This window comes from Prionailurus viverrinus, chromosome B1, assembly GCF_022837055.1.
Source record: "Prionailurus viverrinus isolate Anna chromosome B1, UM_Priviv_1.0, whole genome shotgun sequence".
Lineage (NCBI taxonomy): Eukaryota > Metazoa > Chordata > Mammalia > Carnivora > Felidae > Prionailurus > Prionailurus viverrinus.
Window position 1 is genome coordinate 166,141,242 of NC_062564.1, and position 21,325 is coordinate 166,162,566.

General features: G+C 41.2%; 1 protein-coding gene across 11 annotated transcripts in view; it reads left to right on the forward strand.

The window, feature by feature from the left end:
* Positions 1-21,325, forward strand: part of CORIN (corin, serine peptidase) — a 259,284-nt gene that overhangs the window by 169,227 nt on the left and 68,732 nt on the right. For 8 of the 11 annotated variants that reach the window (XM_047857503.1, XM_047857505.1, XM_047857500.1 and 5 more), the window contains 5 exons: positions 2,622-2,729; positions 4,621-4,731; positions 6,425-6,541; positions 10,522-10,629; positions 17,403-17,634. In XM_047857503.1, coding sequence (XP_047713459.1) covers positions 2,622-2,729; positions 4,621-4,731; positions 6,425-6,541; positions 10,522-10,629; positions 17,403-17,634 — 676 coding nt within the window. The remainder of the gene's footprint in view (positions 1-2,621; positions 2,730-4,620; positions 4,732-6,424; positions 6,542-10,521; positions 10,630-17,402; positions 17,635-21,325) is intronic. The other 3 variants (XM_047857499.1, XM_047857504.1, XM_047857506.1) reach the window with 3 other exon arrangements.

Below are 21,325 nucleotides of genomic sequence, written 5' to 3' on the forward strand. Positions count from 1 at the left end.
GGTCTGTGAGTTTGAGCCCGGCGCAGGGCTCTGTGCTGACAGCTCAGAGCCTGGAGCCTGCTTCAAAATCTGTGTCTCCCTCTCTCTCTGCCCCTCTCCCACTCACAGTCTGTGTGTCTCTCTCTCTCTCTCTCTCTCTCAAAAATAAACATTTAAACAAATTTAAAAAAAAAGAATCTGTATTTTGAACGTAATTCACTTTAAATAAGAGAAAATACTTTTAAGAAATCTCATTTCTATTAAATGCAGGCTTCTTAACAGATATTGATTTAAAACATTTTTATAACTTTATTGAGGTACAATTTCCATACCATATGGTATCCCATTGATTTTTAGTAAATTTATGGAGTTGTGTGACCACCACCACAATCCACTTCTAGAACTTCTTCATCTCCCCTCAGATTTCCCTCCCACCTATTTGTAGTCAGTCCTCATTCCCACCCCTTCAGCCACAGGTAACCACTGCTCTGATCTCTGTCTCTGTAAGTTTTCTTTTTCTGGGAATTTCATAAATGGGTCATACAATATGTAGTCTTTGTATCTGAATTCTTTTATTTAGCATAATGGTTTTGAGATTCATCTGTACTGTCACATGTATCAATAGTATGATATTTTTAATTGCTGGATAGTATTTCATCATTTGAGTATTCTATATTTTGAGTATTCATTCACCAGCTGGTGAGCGTTTGGTTTCTAGTCTTTGGCTATTATAAATAATGCTGCCACAGACATTTGCATACAAGTCTTTGTGTAGATGTATGTTTCATTTTTCTTGGGTAGATTTCTAAGGATGGAAATCATGAATCATATGATAAGGTTTATAGTTAACTTTATGAAAAGCTGCCGTACTGCTTTCTAATGTAGCATTATTATTTTACATCCCCAGCAAGTATATATGAGAGCTTCAGTTTCTCAAAATCCTTGCCAATACTTGGTATTTTCTGTTTATTGTTATTGTTATTATTATTAATTACCATCTTAGGGGATATGTAATGGTAGCTTATTGTGGTTTTAATTTGCCTTTCCCTAATGACTAATTATATTCAGCACTTTTTTTATGTCTCCTTCGTATGTCTTTTGTGAAGATTTTCTATTCAATTCTTTCACGTATTTGAAATTGGGTTGTTTTATTATCGAATCTAGAAGTTCTATATATATTCTGGATGTAAGTCCTTTATCTGATACATGACTTGCAACTACTTATTCCAGTATGTGGTTTGTCTTTTCATTTTCTTAGTAGCATCTTTTGAAGCACAAGCCTTTAATGAAGTCCATTTGTTATTATTATTTTTGTAATGGCTTGTGCTTTTGTTGTTATACCTAAGAATTCTTCCAAGGTCAAAAAGATTGTTTCCTGTTTTTTTTTTCTAGAAACTTCATGATTTTAGCTCTTACATTGAGGTCTGTGATCCACTTTGAGACAGTTTTTGTATACGGTTTGAGGGAAAAGCTAGACTTCAATTTTGCAATTGGCCCAACACCATTTGTTGAAGAGTATTATTTTTGCATTGAATTGTACTGACATCTTACACATACTGATTTACATTACACATATTTATTAATCTCTTCCTTAAACCCTATTAAGTAATTGATATTATCCTAGTTTCATAAATCAGTTTACAGATTCATAGACTTTAACCACTCCAGTTATTCAAGTTCTCACAGCTAGTAGTAGATGGCAGAACCAGGGTGCCCAAGTATCTGGTTCACCCAAGTATAAGATCTAGTACAAGGACCAAGTCCAAGTCCTTCCATATTACTTATTTCAACATTAAACTTTAAGCTTCCAGAGGTTACGTAGCACTTAATCTTATCTTGTCACCATAATCTAGTCCAGTACTGATTATTTGAGGGTCATGTTATGAAACACTGAGTTGACTTAAATGATACTGTGTGTGTGAAAATAACAACCTTATAATCTAAATAACATTTTCTCTCCATTCTGTTCATGCTTATCACAGACAAAACTAGACTTTCATTTTATTTTATTTTTTAAAGTTTAGTTAGTTTGAGAGAGAGAGAGTGCAAGTGGGGAGAGGCAGAGAGAGAGAGAGAGAGAGAGAGAGAGAGAGAGAGAATCCCAAGCAGGCTCTGTGCTGTCAGTGCAGAGCCCGACATGGAATTTGATCTGACAAACCATGAGATCATGACCTGAGCTGAATCTAGAGTTGGACACTCTACCAACTGTGCCACCCAAGTGCCCCTAGACTTTCATTTTAAAGGAGATGTTTTAAGGAAATAACTACTCAGCCTGTATTAAAAGTCATTCATTCTGCATGAACATGAATTTCATTAGGAACTTTGTTGAGTTGAGAGTGTCTGTGCTCGTATTTGACTATAAAAGAGCTTTCAGGTAACATAAAGTGGATCGCAGATAAAGACTTTCAGAAAGTGTTAGAAGCATTGGTTTGGGAGCCAGAAGGTTCTAGTCCTCGCTCTGCAGGAACTTGGTAAGTGATCTTGAACAAGACCTTGGATGTCTCTGCATCACAGTCTCCTCACTGGTAAAACAGTAGATGTGGACCTGGTTACCATTATAATTTCCCTCCCGTGATATGCTTTTGTTAAATGAACATCCTGTTCTGCTCGGATGACATATCAGCGGCTTCTCTTATATACAGATTGCAGTGAGGATTTGTTTCACTGTCACACGGGCAAGTGCCTTAATTATAGCCTTGTGTGTGATGGATATGATGACTGTGGGGACCTGAGTGAGGAGCAGAACTGTGGTAAGTAGTATTGTTTCCCTGAAGGTTTTCATTTAAAATGACAGACGTGCATAGTCCAGAATTCGTAGCTCATTGTTTGTTCACGTGATTAGCAGGTTAACTTGCAAAATGGCTGGTTTCCTTATTTTTAGAAAGAGGAGGTTTTTCTCAATTACTCGTCTCAGTCATGTCTTATGTGTCAATGTAATATTTCTTAAAGTCACAATAACGAAGTGCTTAAGAAGTAGAGTGGAAAGATGGGTAACGGTTGTTAATATGTTAAAATTTTCTCCTTGAAAGTGTTGTATTTCTTTTTTTTTTAATTTTTTTTCCCAACGTTTATTTATTTTTGGGACAGAGAGAGACAGAGCATGAACGGGGGAGGGGCAGAGAGAGAGGGAGACACAGAATCGGAAACAGGCTCCAGGCTCCGAGCCATCAGCCCAGAGCCTGACGCGGGGCTCGAACTCACGGACCGCGAGATCGTGACCTGGCTGAAGTCGGACGCTTAACCGACTGCGCCACCCAGGCGCCCCGAAAGTGTTGTATTTCTTCTCTGGTTAGGGCCAGTGGCCCATATTTAGACTTTGAGCTCTTGAACAAAACTTCACAGACAGATGTATTGTTGTGTGTACATCATAGAATTTACAGTTGGGAAAGGTCTTATAGATGACGTAATCCAAACCCTCCTTTTACAGTGAGATAACTGGAGAAAACGGGGGGGGGGGGTAGGTGGGGGGTGGGGTGGAGGGCTTGAGTAGTTGGACAGGTCAATGGAGAGGACCAGGGAATATAGTTACTGTGTGAAAAAGAATGGTCGTAACCACTCAACATAATTCCTCTGAAGATAGTAGGATATCATGAAGTTTGTGCTCTTAGGGTGACTTTGTGCCTCTGTAACGGTAATAATTACAACTTTCCCTTAGACCAGTCTTTGCCCCACTTGCCCATCATTATTAGCAAGCTGAGCACGTGGTGCTTCTTCTGGTTTCTGCACATGTATCCCATCTATTGTGTCTTTCTTCTTTTCTCAGCACTTCATCTTCCATATACTATACCTTACTTTATTGCTGCAGTATGACCTTTCAGATCCATGGTTGCTCCATGAGTCTGGCAACGACAATGGTACTCTCTCAGTGGATACTCATAATTGTTCCTCGTTATTGAATCTGTTATCCACGAATCCACACACATCTGTTAAGTGGTTACTTATATTAAGTATTATATTTTCCACATCTCATGGTAAGGAATCCCACAGAGTCTGCTCTCTGTGAGAAGAAACTTGACTTAATTCCCTCTCTTTTTTTTCTTCAGGAATGTATAGTTTAGGGAAGAGGTTAAATCTAGGCTAAAAAGGATCATGAAAAAAATATAAATATTCTGCATTTCTTACCCAGGAGTTTTTTTTCCCAATATGAATTATATATTAAGATAGTTTAATAAAAAGCCTAAGCTTAGCATCAGGAAAGATGACAGGAGATATTTGCCTTCCCAATTTATTAGAGAGAGGTAGGTTACAATTCTTAGATACATGGTAGAGTCCTCACAAATCAAATCAGCTATCTACATTGTGAAACCCGCATCACAGGTCTGTTTATGTTAGCCAATGTAAAAATAAAAATTTTTCATAAGGAAAGAAAACAACAACAAAACAAAAACAGGAACAACCCATGGGTCCTGAGAAAGCTGCCCGGTTGTTACTCATTTGAAAAACAGACAGTGATGGTGGCCAGTGGGTCACATGCTTGGGTAGGAGGTGGCATTTTAATTGTGCCGGAGCCACCATAGAGAAAGCATTGAAGGTATCTGAACAATTGGAACAGACTCTCTTCAGCTGGAATCATGAGTCATTCAGCTCTAAGTCTTTGTCGTGCTGGTTCTCTACATCCCCCTGAGTTTTTGTTTCCTCCAGATTGTAATCCCACAAAGGAGCATCGCTGTGGAGATGGGCGCTGCATTGCAATAGAGTGGGTTTGTGACGGTGACCATGACTGTGTGGATAAGTCCGACGAGGTCAATTGCTGTAAGTGCCCTGCGGATTTCCATTTGCTGATTTTTTCCTTTCTGCCTGTTTAGACAAATATAGTGTCCAGCACTCGAAGGGAAGATCGCTGTACTTTGCTTCTAATCTATGAAGATAATAATTGAGCGGTGTGATGGCAATAACAGTGTCACGTATCTGGCTTCCACATGTGTCTCCCCAGAACTCCAAGCTTAATTTGGCTGCTCTGGCCAGGCCGGTGTCTGCTTTCTGTCTCACTGGCCACGCATCTCCTTTCTGCATCTGTAACTTTGTCAAAGAGGATGTTCTTCCCAAAGACTGGGGGACTCCTTTTCTGCAAGCTATGTTTGAGTGACTAAGCTTCCCTGAAGGAACCTCCAAACATGCTCTCAGTCACTATTTGTGGGAGAACATGGAGAGGATTGCCAGAGAGAAGAAAGCCTTCAGTGTTCCTAGGGTTACATAGAGCACATGATAATAACTACAACTTTACGGGCTGTTGTGTTTCTGGGTGAGTAGACAGTCTGGAATAGTAGAAGCTAGATGTTAAACGAGAATAGTATTGACCTGAAGGAGTTAATATGATGCATTTGGTGCATGTTCAAACCAATTAAAGTTTTTATTCCATCTTTTGCTGTCTAATAAAAATAGGCAAATGGATACATATAAGATTGAATATTTAATTTGCCTATAATTTGAGGCAAAAATAGAAATATGGGTCATATGGGTTTTATTTTGACAGAAGAAAAGCCATCTGAATTAATTAACAAATGCAATACCCAGCTTTCCCTTTCCCTGAATTGACTTGGAACTGAGTCCTTGCTGGTGGACATAGTCAAACAGAGTGGACAGTATCTCGATGGATCCTGGGAAAGCAAGGACATGGTACTCAGGTCTACCGATTCTGGTGTTCAGCCTCAGTTCAAGCATATGGAGCTTTAATATTAGACAGTAACTCAGTGAAGGCTGAGGTTACATGAATGGGTTTCTGATGCTCGAAAAGACAATAGGGATAGAATTTAGACAGCCTTCAGGAACTGGAAGGTTAGTAGCCACTAGACCATCCCTATCAAACATCAGATGTTATAAGCAGTTTTGAAATAAGGCGTTTATTATGTGCGGGGTACTATGCAAATTCTTTCACATACGTCACTTCGTTGGCCCATTAGGTGAGATTGGAATAAAATGAAATGTTTGGGCTTTGAGTCAGAGAAGCTTGCCTTCACATTCCGGCACCAGCTTTCAACAGCCTTGTGGCTCTGAGACGGACGCTAACCTCTCTAGACTTTAGTTTCCTTATTCTATACAAGGTTGATAATATCTACTTTGCAAGTCTGTTATGAGGATCTGAGATTAGATACATGATACTGCTAGCACAGTTATTGCCATCTGCTAAGCCTTTAATAAATTATAGCTTTTATATTTGTAATAAAGTTACTATCATCCTTAAGACAATTTCTCACCCTGCCCTTATCAAGAAAACGTTAGTTTTTAGTAAGTGCTATTTCACACGGCAAGAGAGAGCCTCAAAAGAAAACTTCCCATTCCCAAAACACGTGGAATGAAACAAATTAATGACACATTCGTTCATTTATGTGGAACATGCAGATAGAACGTTTCATTTCTTGGTAATGCCAGATAAGCGGGAATCCTATCTACGATCCGCAGACAGAAGTACAAATCAGTGCAGCGAATATTATTCTGGCCTCCGCAGCTTGTCACAGCCAGGGTCTGATGGAGTGCAGGAGCGGACAGTGTATCCCTAGCTCTTTCCAGTGTGACGGAGACGAGGACTGCAGGGACGGCTCTGATGAGGAGAACTGCGGCGACAGTAAGTGTGAGAGCATTCCTCACCCGCGGACTTTTCCCTGGGAACGGAGCAAAGAGTTGGGAGTTACCTAATGCTTACGTAGGATTTCCACATAAACAATTCCAGATTGCCCGGCTCAGCATGGCTCACAGCACTGGCTGGCCGTAAAACCCTTCCTTGTGGTCAGTATAATTCCCCAGCATCTTGCACTGAACAGTCCTCCCTCAGGATAGACGGTGGAGGTTGAACACTTAAACAGCATGGGAGATTCAGTGATCTGTCTTATGGGGAAAGTCAACACGATGATCAAAGAAAAGTTGAGTCTGTAGTATTCTGTTAAATTACATTAGGTTACAATTAGGAGGAGCTGGCTTCTGAAATCAAACGTGACAGCCTCCCCGGGTGCCTCGGTGGCTCAGTTGGTTAAGCGCCCAACTCTTGATTTCCGCTGAGATTTACGATCTCGTGGTTCACAAGATTGAGCCCCATGTTGGGTTCTGTGCTGACAGTTCCAAGCCTGCTTGAGATTTTCTCTCTTTCCCTATCTCAAAAATAAATAAGTAAAAACAAACAAACAAATAAAAAATGTGATTGCCTTCTAAAATAACTATGTGCAGAGAAACAGTTTCTCTCTCTTTTTTTGTGTGCCCTGCCGTGTCATTTTATTTTCATTTATTTTTTTATTTCGAGTCGTTATTTAAATTCTAGTTAATTAACATATAGTGTAATATTGTTTTCAGGAGTAGAATTCAGTGATCGATCACAGAGAAGCAGTTCCATACCTCACATTAACAAGTAACATACTCAACTACACTTGAAAAGGGTCACTGATGTCTTCTGTGAAACTCGAAAAGAAAATCAAATAAGTTGGTTTTTAAACTGTGTCTATTTCTGTCAGAAAAGAAGAGCCCTTGACTTAAAAATCACTACATTTGTTTGTAATGTCCTTGCCACTCACCGGCATAGCCTAGTCATTAACAATGTGGCTGCTGGATGGGATGCCTGGGTGGCTCAGTTGAGCATCTGACTCTTGATCTCAGCTCTGGGGGACTCAGGTCTTGTTCTGAGGGTCGTGAGTTCAAGCCCTGCATTGGGCTCCATTCTGGGTGTGAAGCCTACTTAAAAAAAAAAAAAAAAAAAAAAGAATGTGGCTGTAGGTGACTTCGGGCTGGTAACTGAACTCTGTTGTGTCTCAGCCTCTGTGCCTGTAAACTCAGAGTAATACCTACTCAGAGGGCTGGCACATCGTGAACACTCAATAAACATGAGCTATTATTATCACACGACTGTTGTGTTAAAACATGTCTTGGGCTGCGTATATCACAAATTGGCCAATGAGGTTGGTCACATGTAGCTAAATTAATTTTGTCATAATGAATATTGATCCTTAGAATAACTTCAATGAAAAAGCATTCCAGGCCTAAAAAGAGGTACTTTTAATCACAGATGTAGTACCTAAGAAATCAGGTAACGAGTACTTCATTTTACCAATTTTAGCATTCAGAAGCAGATTCTTTTCTAGCCATGAGTTATGATGTGCATATCAGCCAAGCACCTCCCTTTGGATCAAATTGTTCTTTCTTTCGACATAATTCATCTGTCTTTGAGACAATTTTGGATTCTTTACTATGCAATGGCAAGATTTATAAACTATTTCCTAGCACATGTGAGATGTAAGAAAGTCATGCAATACAGTGGATCAAAAGTAACATTTTTACCATCTTCATATTACTTAATCTAATGAATCTGACTTAATACATGTATATTGTGGTGCTAATATGTGGTCAACCACTGGGAATCTGGTGGCAGGCGAAATAGGTCATGGAGTCTGCAGGCCCCTGGGGAAGACTGGCATGACACAAACAATTGTGTAAGTCAGTGTCTACCATGGAGTGACATGGGCCAGGAGGGAAAGTTCAGGGAGCTTTGTGCTGTATATGGGATGCATGCGCTGGGACAGGGCCTTAGGGAAGTTTCCCTGAGGAAGAGACGTTGGAGCTGAGATGTGAGGAATGAGTGGAGCTGACTTAATGAAGTAAGGTGGGACTGGAGAAAGCACTTTGGACACGGGGATCCGCTTGTCCGAAGGTCCCAGGGAGGAGAGGAACAAGGCATATATGTAGATACCAGGAGAAGGCCACTATGATTAGAGCCAGGAGTGAAGGGGGAAGGTGCTACTCCAGAATGTTGTCACCAGTATCCCAGGCCGGCTCTGCTAGGAAGACTGGGGAGGGAAGTAGAAGCCGCCCAGGCCTTTGGGCCCCATTCAAGATTCAGGCCTCTACAGCCCTCAGGCTCCCTTCTCAGCCCTGTTGTCTAGTCTCCCCGAAGCTCCAGTGATGCCAACCTGTGCCCTCCCCACTCCAGCCTTTGTGTCTTCTGCTTTCTGCTTGGGAAACCATTCTACCTTCTTTCTTTTATTTATTTTTTATTTTTAAATTTTTATTTATTTTTGAGAGAGAGAGAGAGAGAGAGAGAGAGAGCATGCGCGCAAGTGGGGGAGGGGCAGAGAGAGACAGAGACACAGAATCCAAAGCAGGCTCCAGGCTCCGAGCTGTCAGCACAGAGCCCGATATAGAGCTCAAACTCACGAATTGAACTGTGAGATCATGACCTGAGCCGAAGTCGGACGCTTAACCGACTGAGCCACCCAGGCGCCCCACCCCATTCTACCTTCTTATGCCAACTTAACCCACCTGCCTTAAAAACTCCTTTGAGAAGCTCTCTCCTTATTGTCCTAGTTTGCTTCTACTGCCTTACATATACCTTACATACACAGTGATCACACGGCTTAGCTGTGTGTGTAAGGTTCTATTCATGGCCACATGCTTAGGTGGAGTATAAGCCATTTCACTTCTTTTATTTTTTAATGCCTCATGCCTAGCCTGTCACCTAAGCTTGTCACATAGCAGACGCTCAATATCAGCTGAAATAATGAATGCAGGTTGTCTTATTAAAATTCTTTAAGAGACTGGATGCATTGATATTAGCCTGGCTTACCTTGCAAAAGTGGTTTGACCCTGATGATATTAAAAAAAAAAAAAAAAGGAGTGGTATCTGTTTTCTTTGAAGGCTGTGATATATACTGTTGCACATTAATGGGAAGGAAAGAGTCCAATATAATAAACATTATCTGAGAATTATAGATAAGAATGATTTTATGTACACATATACTGTTATTTATACTTAAAAATGCCTTGCAAGATTTTCTAGATTCTAGATGACATATATGAAAGTAACTGACCATAATGAGCAAGAGGTAGAGAGAGAATGGGTAGTAATTTATTACCCTATCCATTTAACCTACAAATGACCAGGAAATCAATGGGAAAAGCAGTTTCCTTTCTGCAAACCTTAAGGAAAAGCCATTAGGCTGATGTTACTGCTTTCATTCATTTGGAAACAAGAAACCCAATGCTCAGGTCATCATAGCTAGGCCAGTGATACTTTCCAAAGACATACAGAAAATATGGATAGCAGCTGCATAAGATTTGCACCATGATAAAGTATCCTTACTGTATTGGTGTTGATGCCCTATTTATTTTTAGGGAAAGCATTTTCCTTACAGGGAAGAATAGAGTTGGGTGCAAATGAGTCCTTAAAATAATAGCATTTGATACTCAAAATTCCAAGATCATTATCTTGGACTTTCTCTCCAACCATCTAAATTTTATTCTGTAATCAAGTTTATTCACCCATGTAAACATAAAACACCTTTTCCCCCCGTTAAAAGTAACAACCACCTGTTTTGTAGGCTAGGTTGCCTCTTATTTCTTCATTCCTACAGAATCCTTTTTGGAGTAACAGTGTTGTATTTAGTTGCCAGGACAATTAATCCAGAAGTTACATATTTAACATGTGTTCAATATTTTTGGAGAAATTGGAAGGGAATTAAAGTTGTGTCATTCCTCCGCTCCACCAGACGTTCTTGATACTTTCTATCCCCGTGTCAGGACTTTACAGATGATGAAAGCAAATGTGCCTTTCCCCCCCCTCTGTAGGTCAGACTCCATGTCAAGAAGGCGACCAAAGATGCCTCTACAATTCCTGCCTTGATTCATGTGGCGGTAGCTCCCTTTGTGACCCGAACAACAGTCTAAATAACTGTAGTGAGTACAGCAGCTGACAAATGCGATCATCATGTCAGGATGTGCCTTTGGCTGTTTTCTTCTGAATTGACATTAAAATGTTGAAATCTGGAATCCCTCCAAGTGTGTGTGTGTGTGTGTGTGTGTGTGTACATTTATATACATATTTCTTTTTTAAAGGTTGCATGTGGTAGCGGAAAAGAAACAAAATGGTCTTAGTTAACTTAAATCAGAAACAAATGTGTCATTGTGAACGGCCTATAAATCCACCTTGCTTAATATCATTACCATTATTTTCGATTCAACATCAGCTCCTATGTATTACGTTCTTGGCTCCATCTATGGGCAGATGCTATCTTTCGTCCGTTTGAAAGCACAGCTTCAAAAATAGAAACTTTATCCAAGAAGGGAATGTGAAGTTCATCTAAACAGCCACCTAAAACCGTGGCGGGTCTGTTCTCCTAATAAGATGTATTCTCACCTTTCCGGGAACTTTGCTGGCCTGTAATGATCTTGAGGCTGTTATGTAAATTTGCTTTGGTGCCGAATGGTGGAAACAGGTGGCTTTCTCAAAAGAAGCTTTCAGGAGAGGGAACTCCTGGGGAAGAGAGAAGGGGCAGGGATTGCAGACGGCTGTATAGACTCTCGTGGGAAATTGAAAATGAATCAGAAAACCCCAAAAGACTCTGATTTCTAGCAATGAACTCTTATTTGTGGGCTCCGCTTTCATATTCTGCTTTTTTCACTTTTTATAATCAACTTGTGGCCTCATCTTCAGCTTGGGGCTTGAGGTTTAGAAGCAGGTCTGTCAGCTGTTCGTTTACAAGAAAGTATAAAGGTTATCTCCCAGACGAAAGGCCGAAAAGTTCAGGTTCTAGTTTTACGCAGTGACCTTTCTGCGTCACTGTAGAGCTTATAGGGGCTGCTCCTGTACCCACAGGGATGTGAGGGAGGCAGCCAGTGAAAAACCCAGACTGAGGAGTTTTTGTTTATTTTCATGAGCACTTAATACCTGTTTGGGGAAAAGCACAATCCCCAAGCCTTTTCCATTTCCATTTCCATATGAGAGAACGGTTGAGATAGATATTAATGTAACCATTAAGACATACTGCCATTTTCCTCACTCTAAACTGATGTAAATAAGTGTGTGTTCATATGCATGTATGTATCTGTATCTGTATCTGTATCTGTATCTGTATCTGTATCTGTATGTGCTGGGTCCATTTCACGTTGCTTTATCTCCCAATCTGCTCTGGAACTTTTTCAGGATTGTTTCTTTACTACACCTTTACCTTGGTGTAAGTAATTTTAAACAATGACAGTGTCATCTCAAAGATATGTGTTTATTATTGGTTTTGGGGGTTGTCCGACATGGAATGGCACTTTGTGTTAGATTCAAAAAAAGTTGAAAGGGCACTGTGAGCCTGTGTCAAATTTGGGTGGGGAGGAATTGAGCGTATGTTGTCCTATTTTCTCCATTTTTGAAATGTGTCAAAATATAAAATTTAAAAATATGTTACACCTGTCAAAAAGAGAAGTGGAAAGAAGGGCACTAGATAACTCTGGCTCATAGCCTACTGGTATTTATAGCGTGCAGACAATGTTCCAGGCTCTGGGATGGGCACCAGGCACTTTAATGGTGAAGAAGGGCGACATGATTTCTGCCTTCCTGGAGACAACTTTTCAGTATGGGAGAACATAGTGCCATCTTTCCACTCAGGTATACTGTGTGAGTTTTATCTTTATGTTCTTTTTTGGATGCTTATTTATTATTTTTTTGAGAGAGAGAGAGAGCAAGTGTGGGGGAGGAGCAGAGAGAAAAAGGGAGAGAGAGAATCCCAAGCAGGCTCTGTGCTGAAGCCTTAGTGTGAAGCCTGAGGTGGGGCTTGATCCTATGAACTGTGAGATCGTGACCAGAATTAAAATCAAGGGATGCTTAACTCACTGAGTCACCCAGGCACCCTTCTCTTCATGTTCCTTAAATACAATGTCCTTAGCACTTCACGGTCTCATCAGCTTCTTCACTCACCACAAATATTCTCGCCAGCTTCTTCCATATATATTCAGCAGACATTTGATCATCCCCTCTTCTGAGTTCCAGGCACTGGGCTGGTCATTGGTCCCTCACTCCTTCTCTGTTATTAAAAATAGTTTATATCCCTAACTTCCAATTGAAAGTAAAGATGTTTTTTTTCTCATTTTTCAAAGAGCTTCATGATGTCTGTAAAGTTGGTCGAGGAGCATCTTCTCTCAGAAAACGTCATGCATTTGAATATGTGATTAGTTATTTGAAGATCTTTACCGCTAGAGAGACTATAGTTACCTAGATTCTGAGGCACAACTACACAGCACTGTCTTTCTCTAGCTCCATACTAATGGAAGTATGAGTTTGAAGAATGTGGATATTCTGTCTGATGGAGTCAGCCTGTTACTGGAGTTGCTGGGATTCTGGTTCTTGAAGACACTTGTTCTTGCTATCCCATAATATATAACTTACTAATGGTCTCTGAAGATATACTAACTGGGACCCGGGCATCAGTATTTTTTAAATTTCCTGGTGACTCCAATAGGCAGCCAAGGTTGAGAATTATTAGCTTAGTGGTTTGTCCATGGCTAGGCTGCAAGGGTATGGGACATCCCTGAAACTGAATATAAAAAAGTCTTCATAGTTTTCAAAGTTTTCAGTGGAGAAGTCCATGGCTTATCTCAGACTCCCAGAAATACCTACAGTTAAAAAAAAAACCCTAAAACCCACATCTCTGATGATATTGTTTACGGAGAGGCTTGAAGTATCACAGTATTCCCACATCCACTCACAATCCCAAACCTTTAATACCTCCTTGAGGCAAAATACAGACACATTCTTCCTTAGGGGGTAGGAGCAGGGTGTGGGATACTAATCCTCACTTCCACGTGGTGGTGTGCAATCCAGACAGCCGGGGAACCCTGTGGAAAGAGCAGCTCCTGGGCATGTGTCCTTCCTCCCACTCTCTGTGCCCATGAGCACCATGGCTGTATGAAGCCAGGTATGACTGTCATAGCCCAGGGACTCTCAGGTTCCCCATAGTGTTCCATCAACTGTTACTTCTACATGTTTACTCATGCCTTTTTTCCCCTCCAATGCTGAAGAAGCAATGGACCGCTTTGTTCTTTACATAGCTTCCTACTGACCTCCCAATTTACTGTCCTCTCCTTGCAATCTCCAGTTGGAAGGAACAGATAGTATAGGGATGTGGTAAAGGAACCAAACACCATAAGGGTTAAGGACTTTAGTCCTTGGGAGCAAATGGTAGATGAGAGGAATGGTCTCTTTCTAAAAGTATTCTCAACTAATGAGTGAAAACTAAATGATTAAATTAGAATATTACCATATAGTGACACTGATTGGTTACTATTTGGCAACATTAATCAGTGAATTAATGGGTCAAGGCATTGAGCATCTACAGCTGCTGACGTCACAAAAGGAGAGAAATCAGTTATACTTTGCCTTCTGATGAAAGAACACCATAGCACCTATAGCGTTACCTAAGGGATGAAGCCTGATCAGCCCTCTGCATTCAGCTGCCCATGTTCTGGAAATAAGAGTAGCAGAGGAATATATTTAACTTCACCAGGACTGAGTAGTCAGCAAAGTCAAACTCTGGGACACTCTACAGTTCGAATCTCTGGGTTCTTCCATAGTTAAACTTTAATTAAAAATAAAGGATGGGCGTCCAGATGGGTCAGTCGACTAAGCATCTGACTCTTGATTTCAGCTCAGGTTGTGATCTCAGAGTTGTGATCTCATCCTGTGCTGAGCATGGAGCCTGCTTGGGATTCTCTCTCTCTCTCTCTCTCTCTCTCTCTCTTTCCTTCCTCTGTCCCTTCCCTGCTCACCAGTGCACACTCTCTCTTCTCTCAAAATAAAAAAAAAAATATTTAAAAAATTTGAACAAAATTAAAGGATGGAGGGGAAGACAAAACAAGTTTTAAAAAATGAGCAAGGCTTAACTCTAGTATTTAGGGTGAAGTGCACACTTAGGTAATAAAACTGTAAGAAGACTAAGGTGACAACTATGAACTCAGTTGCTACTCTGCGGAGAAAGGAGAAGCTTGATAGAAGATAGGGTATATGGAGGGTCATCTGGGATGTCTGGCAAAGTTCAATTTCTTGATTTGGGTGGTAGGTACACGGATGTTCACCTTATAAAACTCATCAAACCACTAAAAATAATGATAAAAATAAATATAGAGTTTGAGGCAAAGATGAATCTTAGAATATTGTATATGCCAGTAGACGTTGAAAGTGCCGTTTTTCTCATGTAAATGACCATTTAATACATGATTTCCATGGGCGCCTCGGTGGCTCAGTCAGTTACGCGGTTCACTTCACTCAAGTCACGATCTCAGTTCCTGAGTTTGAGCCCTGCATCAGGCTCTGTGCTGACAGCTCAGAGCCTGGAGGCTGCTTCAGATTGTGTGTCTGCCCCTCCCCGCCCCCACTCTGTCTCTCTCTCTCTCGAAAATAAACATTAAAAAAATACACGATTTCCAATGGCTTCATCGTGGCAAGGATGTAACATCATTTAGTTAACAATCCCCTCTTTAGGTTGAATTTAACAAACATGTTTTCAGACTTTGAAAAGTGGGATATCATTAAGACTCAGTTAGGATCAATTTTTTTTTCAACAGGTATTTATTAAATCTCATCTATGTTCAGGAAAATGTGCTAATGAGCACGGCATCAAACTCGCATTGAAAACAGTCCTGCAGGATTAAACGTCTTCACGTTTGTGACACGACTGCCCTCTAGTGGCTGTCATAAATCAAACTAGTGAGAGTGAATAATCCTTAAGATAAAAAAGCTTATTGATGCTGTAAATCATAGAACGTGAGGTTGATAGATATTTTGAGAGTTTATATTGCTTAGCACTCTATGGAGAATTCCTTAACAAGATTCGGTTGCCCTTACCACGTTCAGTAGAGATCTCCAGAATAATGTATGATCACAACTTCACCCTTTCATCTTCCTTGGCTCGGAAACACCGAAAGCTTCTATCTCATCTCAAATCATTAGCGATATAGTTTCCACATACAGAAAAGAAAAAAATATCCATGTGAAAGGTCTGCTAGTCATATAATAAAATATACCAATAAAAAGTTAAAACTTGATAGGGCGGTAGAGGAAAAGCTAGAAAGGTTTACACAAGAAAAGAAAAAGACTGCATCAAAAATTCATGTGAGTCATCCCATTTTTGTAAAATTACACTAAAGAAATTAGGAAAAATATGGTTCGAGTTGCATCTACTGACTTATATGATGGTCATGATTAATAATTAAGCAACAAAAGTGAATTGAGGAATCATAGGAATGGTATAATTCCACTCTGGCAGAAGCAAGCAAGCAACCTCTTTCTATGTGTGTAAATGCTTCTATGTAAATGCTTGTATGTAAATGCATGTATGTAAATGCTGTATGTAAATGCCTGTATGTAAATGCTTGTATGTAACTGCTTGTACGAGCCAGTGAAAGGCATGGAAGGCTCAAACCCAGTCTGTTGGCTTTGAGGGTCAGTGAGAGGAAGGAGGGCAGGGAGACCATGAACTTTTTGTTTGCACATCTTGCATTGTTTTTATTGTTATGAGGAATATTCATCTTTTGTAATATGAAATCCAAATATTTAATGTTACCCCTCTTTATAAATCAATGGACATGATAAACTGAACCAGCCCCACACCTCCTCTGTGTCTTTCTCTTCTCTCCACCCTGTATTCATTCTCATGCCAACTTTACAGCATTACACTTTGGTCCTGGGTGGCTCAGTTGGTTAAGTGTCCAACGCTTGATCTCAGCTCAAGTCTTGATCTTACAGATCCCAGTTCAGGTTTGGAATCTCAGGGTCATGAGTTCAAGCCCCACGTAGGGCTCTGCACTGGTCATGAAATCTACTTAAAGACAAAACAAAAGGGGCGCCTGGGTGGCGCAGTCGGTTAAGCGTCCGACTTCAGCCAGGTCACGATCTCGCGGTCTGTGAGTTCGAGCCCCGCGTCGGGCTCTGGGCTGATGGCTCAGAGCCTGGAACCTGTTTCCGATTCTGTGTCTCCCTCTCTCTCTGCCCCTCCCCCGTTCATGCTCTGTCTCTCTCTGTCCCAAAAATAAATAAACGTTGAAAAAAAAAAAAAAAAAAAAAAAAAAAAGACAAAACAAAAAAGGAAGTAATAAATCAGAAGACAAAATGGGTAAAAGGAAACCTAAAAGAACGTCACCTTGGGGCGCCAGGGTGTCTCAGTCGGTTAAGCGGCCGATTTCGGCTCAGGTCATGATCTCGTGGTCCATGAGTTCGAGCCCCATGTCAGGCTTTGTGCTGACAGCTCAGAGCCTGGAGCCTGTTTCGGATTCTGTGTCTCCCTCTCTCTGACCCTCCCCCGTTCATGCTCTGTCTCTCTCTGTCTCAAAAATAAATAAACGTTAAAAAAAATTTAAAAAAAAAAGAGTGTCACCTTCAGATAGATTGAGCCAAGGGAAAAATGAAAAAAGACTTTCTATGACATGCATACTGGGCACTGTGCTAGCAGCTGCCTATACAGAAATGATTCCTGGTTTGGGAGTTCTTCAACCAAATGATTTACCTTTTGATGCAAGTTATATACTGTTTGCATTCCAGTCTTGGTTTTTTTTTTTTTAAAGAAGGTAAGATATATTTCAATTTTGTAAGTTTTTAAGAAATTGTTTTACATATGAAATTTACTATAGGTATAGATGTAGACATAGATATATAGATACATACCTATATGTGTGTTTTGTTTTCTTGTTAGGTCAATGTGAACCAATTACGTTGGAACTCTGCATGAATTTGCCCTACAACCATACAAATTATCCAAATTACCTTGGCCACAGGACTCAAAAAGAAGCCTCCATCAGCTGGGAGTCCTCTCTTTTCCCTGCACTTGTTCAAACCAACTGTTACAAATACCTCATGTTCTTTGCTTGCACCATCTTGGTACCAAAGTGTGATGTGAACACAAGCCAGCGTATTCCACCTTGCAGGTAACACAGTGGGGTCTCCCCCAAGCACCCTCACTTCCCCTCAGGGAGAACCAAGGGAGCAGAGACTAAGTTTGAGTTTAGACAAAGTCTATGTTGCTAAGGAGCTCTGTATTTAACAAATTATACATTTAAATGGTAAAGAAGTAGGAATTCTAAAATGAATATTTGAGTAAGAAGTAACTGCTGAAGTACCACACAGCGGAGGCATGAACTACCTTTGATAGTAGTTCACAGACTTTAATCCAATAAGATCATCCACGTTTCATTTTGGTGGATCAAGAAGTGTTCTAAAATGTGAGTTAACGGAAGATGGAGTGTATCTGCCTCTTTCTCTGGCAACGTGGATGTATTTAAAATGCTGCCTCCTAGGGCGCCTGGGTGGCTCAGTCAGTCAAGTGTCCAACTTTGGCTCAGGTCATGATCTCGCGGTCAGTGGGTTTGAGGCCCACGTTGGGCTCTGTGCTGGCAGCTCGGAGCCTGGAGCCTGCTTCGGATTCTGTGTCTCCCTCTCTCTCTGCCCCTCCCCTGCTTGTGCTCTGTGTCTCTCTCAAAAATAAATAAACATTTAAGAAAATAAAATAAAATAAAATAAAATAAAATGCTGCCTCCTCACATGTACCCCAATGTTTACAGCAGCGTTTGCAACAATAGCCAAATCATGGAAAGAGCCCAAGTGTTCATCAACTGATGAATGGATAAAGTAGATGTGGTTTATGTATTCAAGGGAATACTATTTGGCAATGAGAAAGAATGAAATCTGGCCATTTGCAACAATGTGGGTGGAACTGGAGAGTATTATGCTAAGTGAAATAAGTCAGTTGGAGAAAGACAGATATCAAAAGTTTTCACTCATATGTGGAACTTGAGAAACTGAAAAGAAGACCATGGGGGAGGGAAAGGGGGAAAAATAGTTACAAACAGAGTGTGAGGGAGGCAGACCATTAGAGACTCTTAAATACAGAGAACAAACTTGAGGGTTGATTGGGGGGAGATGCTAAGGGAGTGGGGAGAATGGGTGATGGGCATTGAGGAGGGTACTTGTTGGGATGAGCATTGGGTGTTGTATATAAGTGATGAATCACGGGAATCTACCCCCGAAACCAAGAGCACAGTGTGTGCACTGTATGTTAGCTAACTTGACAATAAGTTACATTAAAAGTAAATAAGCAAAATGCGCCCTCCTGATAGCACTCAAAAGTTAGAGACATAGGGGCACCCGGATGGCACAGTCAGTGGAACATGATCATCTCGCGATTTGTGAGTTCAAGCCTCACGTCGGGCTCACTGCTATCATGGCAGAGCCTGCTTCGGATCCTCCGTTCCTCTCTCTGCCCCTCCCCTGCTTGCACTCTCTCTCTCTCAAAAATAAATAAAAATTGGGGCGCCTGGGTGGCGCAGTCGGTTAAGCGTCCGACTTCAGCCAGGTCACGATCTCGCGGTCCGTGAGTTCGAGCCCCGCGTCGGGCTCTGGGCTGATGGCTCAGAGCCTGGAGCCTGTTTCCGATTCTGTGTCTCCCTCTCTCTCTGCCCCTCCCCCGCTCATGCTCTGTCTCTCTCTGTCCCAAAAATAAATAAACGTTGAAAAAAAAAATTAAAAAAAAAATAAATAAATAAAAATTAAAAAAAAAAGTTAGGGACATTACATAAGGAGTGGCCTGAAGGTTGGACAAGGGACGCACGTTGCTGACGTTTTCCTGCTTGCTGGGATGAAATAAGGGGCAGAATTTCAAGCTTGCGGCTTGGATTGAGAACGAGCGATACCCCACTTCGGGGTAAGAGCACTACTCTGCAGTCCACTGTCTGGGCCACGTCCTGGCTCTCCTTCGCTGCCCCGTGGCCGGGGACAGATTTCCCCGTCTCTCTCAGCGTTGGCTCTTCTACTCCTGTCTGTGAAATCAAGAGAGTAGGTTGTTGGGTAGGGTCGTTGGGAGAGTAAATGAACGTGCATCAGGGTGGCACCTTCTGACTGGCAGATCTGATGAACACCAGCTCTGATGGCAGGAGAGGAACACTACTGTCTGGTGGCAGGCAGTTCCTGTCCTGTGCCGTAGGTTGTGACGTCGTCAGAGATGGCGCCCTTCCAAGAGGTGGTCACACAGGCGGGCCACTGCACTCCTCGCACTGTTTTCCATCAGGGGTGAATATACAGATGTGCTTGTCCAAATGTGAGTGGTAACTACGGAAGCTCTATGCTGGGATCAGAAGTCGCTTAGAACTTTAAGAAAAAGCAGTGATATCAATATAGTGGACAGATGGGAAAACAATAAGTTAAATACCCAATATCAAGCGATGACAAGGAGGGGGCATCTATAGAGGACAGGAAGCAATAAAATTTCAAAATGAGTTGGGGAACTAGATAACCAGAGTAAAAGTTAATGTTGCCTTGTGCAGACATAATTCTGGAAACTTCTGGAAAATGCCTTTTAAAGTATCGCTAATAAAACGTCTACCCATTTTATGTGAAAAATTTATTTCTCAATTTTATTCCACTTTTGCTAAGCAAGGTCAAGGATAGTGAATAATCACTTCTGATGATACGTTAAAAATGTTTGCCTTGATTTTCTTTTCATATGTGTAAAAAATGTCCCTAATGCAGTATTCTCTGGAACAAATTAACATGCACATATGATTTATAATTTCAGGGCTTATGTTTCATATTAAAACGCCCAAGATGAGACTGAAATGTTATTCAATCAACATTTTAGTGAACTTTCTTCAGACACTTTCGTTCTGTTTCTCGTATCTACAAGTACATCTGTCATTTTCAGTGGCTTTCAAAATGACTTTTGCATTTTGGTTATTTGTTCGTAAGATTTTTTTATGTTCGTTCAAGAATAATATACTGATATGTTCATGAAGCAACGTTGCTTTTGCCAATCTTGTTTATTGATCTTAAAATTTCATGAAAAAATTTTTTAACGTTTATTTATTTCTGAGAGAGAGAGCGAGTAGGGGAGGGGCAGAGAGAGGGAGACATAGAGTCGGAAGCAGGCTCCAGGCTCTGCACTGACTGACTGACAGCAGTCAGCCTGATGCGGGGCTCGAACCCATGAACTATGAGATCATGACCTGAGCCAAGGTCAGACGCCTAACTGACTGAGCCACCCAGGCGCCCCCTGACTCATAATTAAAAAATAAAATTTTAAGGGGCGCCTGGGTGGCTCAGTCAGTTCAGCGTCTGACCTCGGCTCAGATCATGATCTCACCATTCGTGGGTTCCAGTCCCTCATCAGGCTCTTTGCTGTCAGTGCAGAGCCTGTTTGGGATCCTCTGTCCCCCTCTCTCTCTACCCCTCCCCTTCTACGCATGCATGCACTCCTTCTCTCTCTCTCTTTCCAAAGTAAACATTAAAAAAAGTCTTTAAAGGGGACCTGGGTGGCTCATCGGTGAAGTGTCAGGACTTCCGCTCAGGTCATGATCTTAGGATTTGTAGATTTGAGCCCCACCCCCACCCCATCAGGCTCTGTGCTGACAGCTCGGAGCCTGGAGCCTGCTTCAGATTCCATGTCTCTCTCTCTCTCTGCCCCACCTCCACGCACCCTCTGTCTCCCTCTCTCTCTCAAAAATGAATAAATATTAAAAATACTAAATATTAAAAATTAACATTTTAATTCTTAAAAAAATCTTTCGAGCCTGAAAAACTTAACATTTTCGAGTCCTTACAACGTGTTAAATATGTTAGGGTACTTCT